We start from the raw sequence: 16,191 nt of genomic DNA on the forward strand, positions 1-16,191 counted from the left end.
TCTGTTTATGTCAAAAATGCTAGGAAAGGTAGTCCTCCCAACTATGTTAATTTCTACAGAGAAATAGTATATATGAACAATTTTAGTCAAGATTTAGGCCTCATCACAGGACAGAGACTGCACTTTCAGAGTTTCAAATGACTTGCTCTTATCATCTGATCATGGCTGCATTTCACTTCAAGTGTTTTTAGATCTTTGTGCTGCCTTTGACACAATAGATCATGACATTCTCTTGAATAGGCTAGAGAATGATGTTGGCATTTATGGACTTGCATTAGCATGGTTTAGGTCCTATTTAGCAGACCGCTACCACTTTGTCTATATAAATTAGCAATTGTCAAACCAAACTAAAGTTAAGTATGGAGTGCCGCAGTTTTAGTGCCTCTGCTATTCTCCTTGTATATGATTCCCCTTGGAGATATTATCAGAAATCGTGGAATAAATTTCCACTGTTATGCCAACGATACCCAACTTTATATTTCTTCAAAACTTGTGAAATTTCACAATTCCCAAATTAGCAGTGTATCAATGAAATCAAAGATTGGATGGCCAGAAATTTCCTTCTACTCGATTCCGACAAAACAGAGGTACTAATTATTGGACCAACAAACTCTAAAAGCAAGCCACTAAAATATAATTTGACTCTCAATGGAGTCATATTATTCATATTACGATGGACTTCAATGGATGAACTGATACCAACTCCAACCATAAGACACGGGATACATCATATGCCATTGCCTGAACCTTGGATTTAGGATAGACCTCACAGAAATTACCAGTGGGTTGAACTGCAATGCACCTCACTGATCTCTGCCTACATCACTTTGGTCTAATGGTGGACTACACTCTAAAAATGGAATACATAGACTATCAATTATTTGCCAAAAAAACCTTCATCAGCCAACTAACAAAGGAAAATGCATATGTGAACTTTGCATTTAATCCAGGATGAACTTCAAAGAAATCATATTCATTAATCTTATAATTCTTACAAAATCTTTGTTTAAACACTGAACACTTTGTTTAATAATTTTAAACCATGACTTGCACTATACATAATTAAGTAATATTGGCATTATATTCATGATGTTAGCCAGAGGGGAACTGGCCCCCACTGTGAGCCTGGTTTCTCCCAAGGTTATTTTTCTCCATTAACTTCTATCTTATGGAGTTTTTGTTCCTTGACACAGTCACCTTCAGCTTGCTCACTGAATTTCTAAATACAATTATTATTTAATTACTTTTAAACACAATTCACAATCTTATTTTATCAAACTTCACAATGATGACTCAAGGATATTATAGATATTACAGTTTTCAATTTCTGTTAATGCATGATTTTCTGTAAAGCTGCTTTGAAATGATGTGTCTTGTGAAAGGCGCTATTCAAATAAAAATTACTTGACATGACTATATGCATACAATATGTATGTGTAAAGAGCAGTATTAAGTAAAAAAATATTTTATTTCTTATACTTGTATAAATTATGAAAAGGGTATGAACATTCATGAGACAATAGGGAAAGCAAAATTATCTTCTCAACTATATATATTGTTTATTAAACCTCAATTAATGGTTTATCAGCTGATTTCCTTTTCTTTGGCTTTTTATCTTGTTTCTGAACAGCAATCTAAACTGAGAAAATCTGTGATTTGGCTACTAAAAACAGCCATTCGTAATGTTTTTAGTCTGGAGCCCTGTATATACAGTACTACATTCCTGCAATTTTTATGAGATCAGAATGAATAGCAAGCTTAGGTCTCCTGCTTCACAGATTTTTGTCCTCAGAAAAAAAGTATTTTCACATATACTCAGAATTTCCAAGATACCAAAGTTGGTGATCAAAATCAGAGATTTCAATATGAACACAACATTTCTAATAATATTCTTCCAAGACCTAATTATCTCAGTGATGATCTCCAAATACATTTATAGCTCTATATGGTTACTAAACATCAACATTTGACTCATTTGTGTCTATTGTTATTTCTCCAAAAATTATTTTAGTAGAAACATCTAAAACATAACTAAAAACTCCAATATATGAGCTATGAAATATCAGACTCTGTAAATCATGCTAAACAAATTTGCACGGTATCTAAATATTCTTAGAATACCTAACTGTGAAACACTTTAACATGTGTTTGAAGTAAACAGGATACTGTCTGATTTGTCAACTTATGTAAACCCACATTTTTTAGGCCTTGTAATTAAGATAAACAAATGAATGATATCACCATGACAACAGCGATCCAATCCAAACACAGACAAATGTTAATATACTAGTACCAGCAGTTAGGAGAATCAAAATGTTTATTCTTATGGCCCTGCAAATTACATAGAGTGTCGCTAAATAGCATGTGAAGGTTACTTACTTCACACATCCACTAAAAACTAGACTATTATATTTTATGAAGAAAATATGAGTGGTGCTGAGTGTCCAGGGTGGTTGCTATGTGGTTGGCCCAATAGTCCACCCAAAGTCTCTGCTTCCATCCAAATTTTAGGTGAACTTTTAATTTAAGTGTAAATCTATGGGATTTTTTTGCACAATTGCACACCTCACCTCAACAAGCCACACAATTTGAGTTATTGCTCATGTCCCTAGCACAAATATTAAAAAAGTACATACATTTTTATTAGAACAAAAATAATTAAGTATAAATAATAATAAAAGTAAAGATAGCTGTGAAAAAGCTAGGTCTTCTGTTAGGTCTTTCAAGTGTGACTTAAAGGGATAGTTAACCCATAAATGCAAATTCTCTCATAATTTACCTACTCTCTTGCCATCCCAGATGTGCATGACTTTCTTTCTTCTGCAGAACACAAATTAGGATTTTTAGAAGCATATCTCAGCTCTGTAGGTCCTCACAATGCAAGTGAATGTGGCCAGAAAAAGTAAAGTCCAAAAAGCACAAAAAGGCATCATAAAAGTAATTCATTAGACTCAAATAATTAAATCTATACCTTCAGATGCGATATGTGTGGGTGATAAATATTTAAAGAATACTCACTGTTTCAAAGGTTTAGCCACAAGATATAAAGGATATGCGGATATTATTTTAGTGTAATAAAATTGCATACTATCTTTTTGTGTGTAACATTATTGACAAATTTACAACTTCGTTACCATGACGATGTCATGTCAACAAACCCTAAAACCCTAGAACAACTTTACGATTTAAACAACTTTACAACTCATAAAAATTATTGCAAGTGCTTCTATAAAATTATAACTTCACATTTCTTCCTTCAAACCCTCCAAAAATTTGCCTGATTTACTTTTATTGTCCCCATTCACTTTCATTGTAAGTGCCTCGATGAAACACAGATTTTTGCTTTTTTAAAGAAAAGGCGGGACGAGTCTAAACACATTATTTTGGTAATAACATTATGCCACAACTGCTGTTCTTTTTTACTATAAATCTTCACTTACACATTTTTCTTGTGTTTTTGTGCCATTCGCATTCTTTGTGCATATCACCACCTACTGGGCAGGGAGGAAGAATTTATAGTAAAAAAGGTTGATTTTTGGACCTTCATATTATGATCACAATTCACTTGGACCTACAGAGCTGAGAAATTCTTCTAAAAATCTTTGTTTTTATTCTGCTAAAGAGAGAAATTCATACACATCTTGGATGGCATAAGGGTGAGTAAATGATGAGAGAATATTCTTTTTTTTTGGTGAACTATCCCTTTAAGAGTCCAAACACATAGTATGAAAGCAGACATGTAAGAACATATTAAAGCAGTTTTAGGGCTTGACTGGGAGTCTTGGAGACAGTAGTGTTTTTAAACGTGCTAAACTGAGCACAAATGGAAGGGTTCATAAGAGCGTCTTCTGCATTTTATTGGTACAGTGTGATAGGAGGGGCAGATTTATGGCCTTGTGGTGAGTCGGATGTTGTTCTCATGTTTTTTATTTGTTTATAGGCTGAATAGTGTGCTGACAAGGTTTGCATTTATATTTGATCACAACTTAGTCAATTTCGCATTGTAATTTAATTCATTATTTGCATATTTTCGAGTGTTAATGTGAAATTAAGAGGATGCTTACATGCCCATGTTACGTGCTTCTCTTTGATTCAAATTCTCTTCTGGGCCAACAACCTTAAAACTGTGGAATACATCCTTGTTCTCTTCCCAGAACTTCTGGATGTGCTTCTCATGGTAAACCTCCTGGAGAATAATACATGGAACAAGAATGTTCATGAACAGCCTCTGAAATCCAAATGGTAAAATGTTTCTCATTGCTTTCTCAGCCAGACACTCACACTGTTATGAACAAAGATGGCCAGTTTATCTTTGGGATAATCTAGAGTCTGAAGCCGCTCGAGGAACTCAGGCAGGAATGGGGTCGGCTGCTCGATATATACACCAACAGTCACTCGTGGATATTCCTGTTTAGATAAAGAGAAAACTCAGGTCAAGCATTAATGCATAATGCATCATGTAACTGAGTGATTCACAAAGTTTTCTCAAGGGGTTTGCGGCTCACTCTCTGAAAAAAGGGAACGTTTGAGGTACAAGGACCGTACAAGGTACAAGGATGGTACCCTTAAAAGAATATTCCAGTTTCAATACAAGTTAAGCTCCTTCGACAGCATTTGTGGGATAATACTGATTCCCACAAAAATGTATTTGGACATGCCCATCCTTTTTTTTTTTTTAAAAGCACAAATCAGTGAGGCATTTAAAATGGAAGTGAATTGGGGCCAATGTTTGAACGTTAAAATACTATTTCAAAAGTAAAAACCTGCTGAAAGTAAAAAAATTAAAAAATTGTGTTGTGTGACTGTTGAATCTGTTTGAAATACAATTCCACTTTCCTATTCTTCCAATTTAAATTGCAATTCAACTTCCTGTGGGGCATTCAAATCGAGTGGTGAGTTACTGTAATGCTGTAATGCGTGTTTGAACTGAAACAGACACAGCATAATGGTCTGTACGAGCTCGTTCATGAGGAGCACACGCATGAACTCCTAAAAAGGAGGTTTACTCGCTTGGGAAAAGTGTGCTTTTCGCCAGTAGACATAAGAGCAGATTTTCCATATGGCAAAGCAGCAAGTCTCTGTGTTAGCTCAGCAGTGCCTCTGATTGGCTAGTAATAACCAATCGCTGAGGTAATTCAAAACACACACACCGTTCATTTTCAATGGGGCGAACGTGCAGGGAGGCAGATACAGACTGAAATGAAGGACTTTAAATTGATATGCAGTTCCCTCAAATGCAAATCTAAAAAGCCGCCTATAACACGGTGAGATTGGTACATGAAGTACGCATCCTTCAGATCTATTGACACAAATCAGTCAGATAAGAACTGTTTCTGAGTTCACATTTTGAATGGGCATGTTGCAAGCGCGTGATTCAAGCGCCTCAGAACAAGAATGGGCCGAAGCCTGCCCTCCTTCTCTAGAACAATGAATTAACGACTGTAAATCCCGATGTGTGTGTTGCAGTTTGTGCATGCAACACCGGCATATTGTGTGGTCAGACCACAGATTGTGCTCGATTGTTGTAAACGGCAGTTCTGTCATGCCCGCGTGCTATGTTCATAACATGATATAATGCGTCGCTCACCATTAGGAAGCGGTTGTGCAAAATATGTGGGCTTTGAAGTGGGAAAGCTCTTATTGAAAAAGTGTGAGCGTCTTGAGTGCTGTACTCTTTTTGCAATCTTTGTATGTTCATACATGATATAATGCACCGCTCACCATTGGGAAGCAATTGTGCATAATGTGCAAACTTTATTGCATTTGATTAATGTGAGACACAGAAAACAACATATTGAACAACATTTTTACAAAAATATTCCTTTTCTGATAAACAGCATTGGGGAAGAGTGTAACAATATTGTGTGTCAGGAGTGCTTTGCTGCTTGGGGAAGTTTCCTGTCTTTGCAAGGCTTATGCTGAGGTGGTTGCTTTCATTTGGGCCACGGCTTGCATGGTGCTTCGATTGCACTGATTGGAGTGTTTTTGAAGCTGCAGCTACAGACCTGGATGAGCTCAGAGATACTGTCACATCATACATCAGTTTCTGTGAGGACATGTGCAGCCCTGCGAGGAAATTTTTATCATTCAACAATGATAAACCATGGTTCACAGGAAAACTCAGACAGCTTCGTCATGCCAAAGAGGATGCTTACAGGGGTGGGGATAAAGTATTGTACAATCAGGCCATGAACACACTGAATAAGGAAATCAGAGTGGCTATAAGAAGTTACTCTGAGAAGCTGAGAAACAAGTTTTCAGCTAACAACCCTGCATCAGTGTGGAGTGGCCTAAAACAACTTACTAATTACAGGAATTCGACCCCCAACCCTGTGGTGGACCAACAACTGGCTGACGACCTGAATGTGTTCTACTGCAGATTCTAAAGGCCCAATTTCACGCCCCACATGCACTCGGACCTTCACTTCACACAAACATTAACACCTTCTGCAACCCCCCCTCCTCCCCCCTCCTACCCAAGCTCCTACTCATGATCTGTGAAGATGATATGTGCCGTGTCTTTCGGAAGCAAAGGTCAAGAAAGGTTTCAGGCCCAGATGGCATCACACCAGCGCGCCTTCAATCCTGTACTAACCAACTGGCCCCCATCTTCACACAGATCTTCAATAGATCACTGGAGCAGTGTGAATTCCCATGCTGCTTCAAATGCTCAATTAATATCCCTGTCCCTAAGAAATCACAGGACTTAATGACTACAGACCTGACATCTGTTGTCATGAAGTCATTTGACAGACTGGTGTTGGCCCACCTGAAGGACATTACTGGATTCTTTCTAGATCCCCTTCAATTTGCTTAGAGCAAACATGTCTGTGGATGATGCAGTCAACATGGGATTGCATCATGTCCTGTAACATCTGGACAGACCGGGGACATAAGCAAGGATCCTTTTTGTGGACTTCAGTTCGGCTTTCAACACCATCAATCCCAGCTATTCTCCAGACTAAGTTAAACCAACTCCCTGTTCCCATGTCTATCTGTCAGTGGATTACCAGCTTTCTGACGGACAGGCAGCAGCTTGTGAGACAGGGAAAATTCACTTCCAGCACCTGTACAATCAGCACTGGTGCCCCCCAGGGATGTGTGCTCTCCCCACTACTCTTCTCCCTCTACACCAATGACTGCACCACCAAGGATCCCTCTGTCAAGCTCCTGAAGTTTGCAGACGACACCACTGTCATCAGCCTCATCCGAGATGATGATGAACTTCTGGTTCACTGGTGCAGTCAAAACAACCTGGAGTTGAACATGCTCAAAATGGTGGAGATGATTGTGGACTTGAGGAGGAACACCCCAACATTGTCCCCCCCGCACCATTCTAAACAGCACTGTGGCACCAGTGGAGTCATTCAGGTTCCTGGGCACTACCATCTCACAGGATCTGAAGTGGGAGACTCACATTGACATGCATGACAAAAGGCCCAGCAGAAGTTGTACTTCCTTCGCCAGCTGAGGAAGTTCAACCTGCCACAGGTGCTGCTGATACAGTTCTATTCAGCAGTCATTGAGTCTGCCCTCTGCACTTCAATAACTGTCTGGTTTGGTGCAGCTACAAAATCAGACATCAGAAGACGACAGAGGACAGTTCTGACTGCTGAGAGGATTATTGGTTACAGTTAAGTCTATTTATATTATCCAACATATCCATTTCTGCCATTACATACATTGCACTGTACATAATAGACTGTATTTTTGTTCTTTATAACGGATTTGTATTAGATTTGCACTACGTGTGTGTATGTATGTACGTATGAAGGTGTGTGTCTGAGTGTATGTACGTATGTATAATTATTTATTTGTATTATTCTTTGCTGCTGTTTTTGTATAGTTTTTGTATTGTTGTGCACTGGAAGCTCCTGTCACCAAGACAAATTCCTTGTATGTGTAAGCATACTTGGCAATAATGCTGATTCTGATTCTGATGATGGTCTAGCCCTATAGTTTCCACACAGCAATGAGCTCTGCAGGAGGTCTTAGAGAAAGTAGGCACTTCTTTCCCATGATACTGAGCCTAAGATTGCAAGGATCTGTCAGCACTACTTTTGTGGTTTTTTACCAGTCAACACAGCTCACTAGATGAAACAGGATCTCTGTGGCACCATATAATTTCTCAGTTCCGACCTTGGCTCTTGGTTCCTGAAGGGAGTGTTCTTGGATTCAGCCAGAGAACTGTAAATGGTTACCGGCAAAGGAGCAGGGACTAAACAGGAGACACTGGGGATTCTGTGGAGTCCAGACCGGGACAGTTACCTTTAACAAAGCCCTTTTAACCTAGTGTAAGCAGTGTGAGAATATGGTTCCTTGTCCGCTCTTCAACAATCAGCCCAAATTCGCCAAGCAGATGAGAGATGTATGACCCAGCTTCAGCCTCGCCCTGACAAACAACAGATTTTAGGAACTGGGCTGGCCCTGCTTGTATCATCAATCATCAATTTGACCAGTCATGAGATTCAATAAGGTTCAACAGGTGAATTTACCATGCAAAGCTAATTGTTTCGACAGCCACAGGAAGAGTAAATGTGCCTTAGGGCTTTTCACACCTAAAACTAAATTAATAACCAAAACAAATTAACCTAATTAATTAACAAAACTAATTAATTAATTAGGGCAGCATTAATGCATGGGCTTACCTGGCATTAAGCCCAGGGGGCAACAGAGAGGCCCCAAACACTGGGGGGGCCCAGTTGCAGTATTTTTTATGGAGGACGTATGTAAACGCGTCCTGCTGGAGATTCTGACGTAAACATAGAGAGGGTGAACAACAGCTAAACCCGTCCACATAGCGCATGATCATCGAGTCAAAACATTCAGCTCTACAAACTCAGATAATCTCTCTCGCTATACCACATCTACAGAGGCAGAATATTTGTATGAATAAACAGAGGCAGAGTTATTTTGCGTTATAATACATTTGCAAGTACACATGATTTGAGTGGCACACTCACTCTCTGAAGGACAACAGGGATATTTGAGAGTGCGTGTCCAATTTTGAGTGAAAGGAAAGGAAATCCACATGCAAGCCTAGAGTTAATTGGCCAAGTGGGCATGTTATCGGCTGATATTATATTGTCAAAATGGCCAAATATCGGCCAATTTATTCAACATGATCACACAAGAAACAAACACGCTGCTTCTGAATGTTCATGTACCCTGAAATTAACCCCATACTGCTGAATTACTGAAATGCACCATGCCCCATCAGACATTTTTGCAAAATAATACATGTTTACCATTCCATGTGGCATAACTGATAGCATGTTGCATGTAAAATCTCAGAGAAATTGATTCTAGTCCTGTGGAAAGCAGGAAGTAATCGCGTTCACATAACCAATGGTGAGTGTGATTCGAAGGTTGTATTTTAACTTTAAAATGCACATTTTAACTCTACTGACAGCTAGGTTTATGGTTGGGGTTTTGGTTAGAGAGTAGGGTTAATAAAATATGCATTCCTGCTGACTGTATTACATTATTTACAACTAAAAACACAACTTACTTTTGGTGAACCCAGTGGACATTTCACCTCAACAACACTTCCAATTTGGCCACAGGGGGCAGTGGTTTGATTTTCGGTAAGCACAGACCGATTTCAACAGCATAACTTTCGACCTCCTGATGCCGAATTTACATTGTGATCAGTCTGATTTATCACCCTTTCCAAAATATTGCTCAATCACTAAACAAGAGGACTGTACAGCCAATAGTCATTTTACCAGCCTCAGCTGAACCTGTGACAAATGTTCAGGGCAACCACTGTAAGTTACCTTGTGGATCAAACCCATATTAACATGCCCACTAAAGACAGGTCTGGTTGACAGCAACATCCCAGTAAGTGAAGCTGTCTAAAAACCAAAAGCCATTTCCTGTACCATAGTTATGCACAACTTCCTTTTCCTAAAGTGGTTCCTCATGGGCATTTATACTGTTTAAATGGGTGTCTTAGGGACACAGGGCAAGAAGCTTGCTATTGTTGGATTCAATACACATAACTCCCAAGCTTCACTTCTCTTGGATTATTTCAAAGTGAGAACTTAAACAGAACATTCAGTTTTTCACTTAACATATACAATCATGTATTAATAGAACTGGAAAAGTTTCATTGTTTTAATGGTGAGTTTTGGGATATAACTTTCCGGTTCCGAGAGGAAAAATAATTAAAAAAGCCACTGTGGCTTTCATTGGATGACTCACTTTAAGCTGAGACAAATCCACCATGTCTTGGTCACAGATGAGACAGCCACGCTCATAGTTCCACGCATTGGGAATGTAGTTGGCCAAGTAATTCAAGTATATCTGAAAAAAAGAGATAATTTAGTGATTTTGGGTAGATAAGGTAACATTTATTTATTTTTCATTTAGTAAAATGCTTGTTATGAAATGAGCCTTTCAAAGACAATGCCATATTTAAAATGCCATTTCCACCACATAATTTAATGTTAAGAAAAACCCATTTTATTCTAGGTGGACAAGCTGATTTATGCTACAGTAAGGTTGGGGAATGTCCACACCTGCTTCGGCCCAGCCTATGATAATTAAATCCAGTTTTGGTCGAAGCAGAACAAATTATATTGTTTTTTCTTGTGGTTGCAGCAGAACAGTGTTTAGAAATTGGGGAAACATCTGGGTTTATCTTAGATCGGGAGTTTGAGACAATTTTAATTGTTTCTATAAACAGGTTGCCTCAAAGTTTGCTGAAGCAGTAAACATTAATTATTTATCATTTGTGGTGGCTGATTTGTGCGATAACGTTGTCCATGCTTTCCAAAGCCCAACCCTTTGTGTAACCTAAGGGATACAAGATTAAATAGTATTCATGTTAAATAACATGGGTGTCAATTTGTTTAAAAAGTAGTGGGGACAGAGCGGAAGCTGCGCAACTGTGGCACAAGAAGAGTACGTTTCTGGATGCGAGTGAACACTGCCGCCCGCTGTCACTCAACGTTACTAATAACAGCCACAACAAGCACAAATCATAACATTAACACCGGATCACCACATATAACATATACAAATGAAATGGAAACCCTTGCTCAAGAACTGGAGATGTTTCTTCTGCATTAGACACTTAACTTATGAAAGCTATTTCAAAAAGTGGTGTGAACAAAATTGGTAAAATGAAAAAGTGGTAGGGACATGTCCCACCTGTAAATTACACCTCTGTTAACTAATATTTTCTTTCTCCCAGTAGCTATATAGAAAGCCACATTGAAAAAAAAAAACAGTAACCTGAAATTGTTACCTTAAGTATCCATGTAAAAGCCATTGATTTTGAATCTCTTCTTGGTACATTCAGGATTAAGTGGCTGAAAGAGTGCTTAGTCATAGTCAAGTACCATATTTCTACTATGACATAAATATAACTATTGGTGGTTTTGAGTTTGTCTTTAAATATGATCATAATCTCTATGTAATACCTTTGAAAATATCTAGTTTGTATAAACAAGTACTGCTTTTTGGAAAATTATATTTACCCATAACCCTTCACAATTCCACTCTTTGGAACAATAGGGCTATAGTTATTAAGAGAAAGTCTTTGGTATGACAAGGGCATTTTTATTTTTATCATTATTATTTAATGAAAGATTTAGTAGATGCTGACGGGCATTAATTATCTTACAATGATATTAATGTGAGATGTAGTGTAGGAATTATGAAGTTTGAATGTTACCTATCTTGCAATGTAAATGTGCAATAAAAAAGGGGGAGGGGGGGACATGATGCATTTCTCAATCTAACCCATAAGAATGACTTTTGTTGATGGTTATATTTACATTTAATAATTTAATAGATGCTTCTATCCAAAGCAATTTCCAAATGAGTGAGAGACAAAAAAAAAACATATTTAAGCATATACAGTATCATAAAAGATTGTCTCGGGTTACTTAACTGTAACCCCTGTTCCCTGATAAAAGCGGAACGAGATGCTGCGCTGATTTTAGAGTTTGGGTACAGCTTTAGGTGTGACCAGCTGTGAATATGTGTGCAACACGTCAATGACATTGACTAGACTTTATAGCCTCTCCTGGAGACATCAATTGGATGCACCTGTAGCAGGGCTATAAATAGATGCGTCACAGGTGCATCGTCAGGTATTTTGTCAGAAGAGCAGTCCTGGGGCATCTCAGTGTGGCAATGAAGCGCAGCATCTCATTCCACTTTTAACAGGGAACAGGGGTTACAGTTAAGTAACCCGAGACGTTCCCTGTCAAAAAGCTACACTTTGATGCTGCGCTGATTTCAGCGCTTTGGGAACGAAAATACACATGCCGCTGCACTGTGGATGTCCGGACCCCTCACGGTTGCGTAGATCCTGAGGTCTCAGACATAAGCTTGTGATGTTTACTCAAGGGCATAAGAGCTCAGAGTGGCATGAACATCCAAACTATAACATTTTATGAATGTGTTGCAAAGGAGCCAATGCAGCATCCATGCATTCCGTGAATGTGCGGGGTGATAAGGCTAGACCGAATGGAAGAACCCGATGTTGGAAAACTTCGCCCCCGAAAGCAAACTTCAGGAATTTTCTGAATTGTGGCAGACTTTCTATATGAAAGTACACGTCCATGAGATCGATCGTGACCAACCAATCACGATGTTGGATTTGAGACACAACCGTCTTGACGGTTAGCAAATTGAATGCCCTTGGAGCCATTCAAGCCTCGAAGTTCTAAAATTGGACGCAACCCCCCATCCTTCTTGGGAACCAGAAAGTATCTGCTGTAGTAACCTGACTCTCTCTCTGGAAGGGGAACATGTTCTATGGCCCCTTTGACGAAGAGATTTTGCAGTTCTTTCCACAGTAAACATGCTTGCTCCGGTTTCACAGTTGTGGGAACCACGCCGTTGAAACGCGGAGGATGACAAACAAATTCAATTCTGTAGCCTTTTTCTACTGTTCTTAGGACCCACATAGCAACACCTGGCAGTAGTTTCCACGCTGCCAGGTTCTATGAGATGGGTGTCAATTCTGACACTTGTTGAGTGTCCCGTGTCCTGGACTACTGCAGGAAGCAACGGAACACCCAACATTTAGCTGGAAACAGTTAACTCCCGAAACACCAGAGGCGGCGGGAATGGAGCGGTTTTTTGGGGGTATTGGGAGGGTACAGGTGGATGTTTCACATGACCCGTCCCAAGGGGGGGCTACCCCCACAAGGCTGGGCGCAAAACTGCCAGGTTTTTTTCCTTTTTAGAAATAACTGCTTTGGGGGCTGCTAAGGGCGATGAACCGGCCCCCAGTCTTTACGAGGGGGAGCACGATTCGCCATGCATTGTTTTTGAGCCTCCCATCTAGAAGGACCGGGCGGGGCTGGGTGCCACTCCCCCTGAGTGCGGCGAGGAAGGAATTGTCCGAAGGCTTCCTAGTGGATTTTTGCCTCCTGGAACCTGGTGATAACTACATTTATAGCGTCAACAAATAAGCCAGAAGGCAAAACTGGGGCATCGAGACGGAAACCTTTGTCCTTATCTCTGATGCACCGACAGATTGAGCCATAAGTGTCTCTTCGTGCCGACTAAAACAGACATAGACCGGCCAATGGCGCGAGCCATCTGCTTGGTCGCGCGGAGAGACAGATCCGTGGCTCGACGAAGCTCAGAGAAAACCTCTTCATCGACCATGTAGCCCGCACTCAGGTCCTTCAACAGATCAGCCTGGTACATCTGTATCTCTGCCATAGTGTACAGGGCAGCACCAGCCTGACCTGCTGCCTGATAAGCCTTCCCCACAAGCGAGGAGGTGGTCCTACAAGGCTTTGTGGGGAGAGTGGGTCTCTTTAGCGATGATGCCAAGCCAGGCGAGAGATAACCCGCAAGTCTCTCTTCTACCGGCGGCATCACCGAATACCCCTGTGTCTCAGCACCAAGGATAGTCGAATATGTCGACGTCGAGGGCACGAAGACACAAGAAGTATAAAGATTCCTCTATGAACGAGAAAGCTGGATCAGCTGGATCTGGGGAGAGAGCGAGTGATAGGCACGGTCCTATCTCTCGCTCCTCAGCCAGATCAATGTGAGGGTCCCATGATGAAAGAGTGGATGCTGGCTCTTGGAAGTAAGCGAGACGAGGGCAATGCATTTTGACTGTAAACAGATCGCAATGCTCGCACCTGCCCCGCCCCAACACAAGAGCAGCATGCTCTTCCCCAAACACACAAAACAAAACTGGTGCATGTCCGTTTCAGCCATAGAGCGTAAACATGGGAACACACACTGCTTGCTTTGCTTCACACTCAATCTTGGAAAACTAGAAAATGTTTTCTGTGCACTGCCTAACAAATTTTAACTCCTAACAGAGGAAATAAAGTTCTGACAGCTTGAGAAACACAACACACACTGAGTGTTCTGAAGACAAAGGTCTGACGATGCACCTGTGACGCATCTATTTATAGTCCTGCTACAGGTGCATCCAATTGATGTCACCAGCAGAGGCTATAAATTCTAGTCAATTTCATTGACGTGTTGCACACATAGTCACAGCTTGTCACACCTAAAGCTGTTCCCAAAGCGCTAAAATCAGCACAGCATCAAAGTGTAGCTTTTTGAAAGGGAACCAACAATGTTAGCAGCATCACAATACCGAATGTCAAGGGCAAACTAGAGTTAGAGCAGAAGTTAGAGCACAAGTGCAATTGTGGAAAAGTAGAGATAAGAGAAAAGGAAAAATAATGGTAAATAGTTGTGTCTCTGTATAGCTTTGGATTAGTTGCAATGTAATTACATGTAATAGTGAAATTATATATATATATATATATATATATATATATATATATATATATATATATATATATATCCGTGAGCTACAGTCTATCAAACAGTCTATCCATTGGCTGAACTTGGTTGAGAGACAACCAGCTTTGAGCTTTTGTTCCTTGGAAGTGAAGCCGGTATTCCCACTTAATTCGTGCATAGACTGTTGGATGGGGATTCTGGTAGAACAGCCGAACACACGCTTGTCATGCTGATTTTGATTACAAGAAGTCAGAATGTAAAACCAAGGAGGTGATCTTCAATTCAATCCAGCCTTGACTGCATTACAGATGGTCTCCAGATGCAGTCTTTCTTATTCACTAAAACAATATGGCTAGTTTTCAGCCTTGTTACATTTATTGGTCCTAGTGTGAGTGTTATTTTACGAGCAGATAAAACATCTGCATTCCCCAAGGCATGTTGAATAGCCTGGAGATCCTCCCGAGCTTGTCCGCATGTCTTCAGAGACTAATACAGGGCAGCTTGTCTGAATTATAAATCATAAAACAGTGTCTTAACCAGGCATGGCATGACAAATTGACAAGCAACAAAATCCTCTTCTATTTTGGTTACATTTTGCTCTAAACAGTTGACAAGGGCACTACATATGATTTTGTTGCAATGCTCAGCAATTGTGCTTTCATTGTGGACGGTCGTCCAGCCGCCCCTCTATGGATCTTGTCCTGTGGCTTTAGATGGATGATCATTCATAAGAAACTGTGCAGATGGTTGAGGATTAGGAGAACATGACTCAACATAGTAAAATGTTTATTTAATCTTTCACAGCTCAGCTCATTCTGTGGGTTGAGAGATTACACTATCAACCAGGATCCTGCTAAAATGTCAAACTCGACATATGGGCAGTTAGAGTGTTGCAATGACTGATATGTTGGCCAAAAGACCTTCTAGTATTAATCACTGACTTAACACTGAAATCCCCTAGGAGGTTCTGATGAGTTCAGTGACCCTAATATCTGCTGGGTAGATAAGTTTGCATGATTGTCTGTGCCTGAAGAATGTTTGGAAGTCAGCGCATTGGAAATGGAAACGCTATTTTGTTTCATTTGGCAAACTCACTGCATTGTTCATTGATGTAAGAAGACGAAAGAAGATTGTAACCTTGGTGTTCACGTTTCCGTGGATTACCGCCGGAAGACTGTTGAAGACTGTGTTCCTCACTCGCACCTGCTCTGTCCCAAACTTCAGAAGAACTTCATCTAAATGCAAAAAACAAATTGATATTTACATTTTCAATGGAAAATGGGAAAGATGTTTGGTAATGTACCTTCCAATGTGATTGCTAAGGTGTTCAGTCAATTTTTATGACTTGGATTCTTGTAGGTGGATGCCAGGGCGTTGTTAGGTGGTTGCTAGGACTCTTGTTAGTCTAAGTCAATACTTAACAAGCTGTACAATTTGTTGTATCAT

General features: G+C 40.0%; 1 protein-coding gene across 2 annotated transcripts in view; it reads right to left on the bottom strand.

Moving 5' to 3' along the window:
- The window catches only part of LOC127634286 (procollagen-lysine,2-oxoglutarate 5-dioxygenase 2-like), a 97,064-nt gene that overhangs the window by 23,394 nt on the left and 57,479 nt on the right, over positions 1-16,191 (bottom strand). For both annotated transcript variants that reach the window (XM_052113776.1, XM_052113774.1), the window contains exons 7-10: positions 15,883-15,980; positions 10,207-10,308; positions 4,282-4,407; positions 4,065-4,186 (exon numbers count right to left, since the gene is read on the bottom strand). In XM_052113776.1, coding sequence (XP_051969736.1) covers positions 4,065-4,186; positions 4,282-4,407; positions 10,207-10,308; positions 15,883-15,980 — 448 coding nt within the window. The remainder of the gene's footprint in view (positions 1-4,064; positions 4,187-4,281; positions 4,408-10,206; positions 10,309-15,882; positions 15,981-16,191) is intronic.

This window comes from Xyrauchen texanus, chromosome 41, assembly GCF_025860055.1.
Source record: "Xyrauchen texanus isolate HMW12.3.18 chromosome 41, RBS_HiC_50CHRs, whole genome shotgun sequence".
Taxonomy (NCBI): Eukaryota; Metazoa; Chordata; class Actinopteri; order Cypriniformes; family Catostomidae; genus Xyrauchen; species Xyrauchen texanus.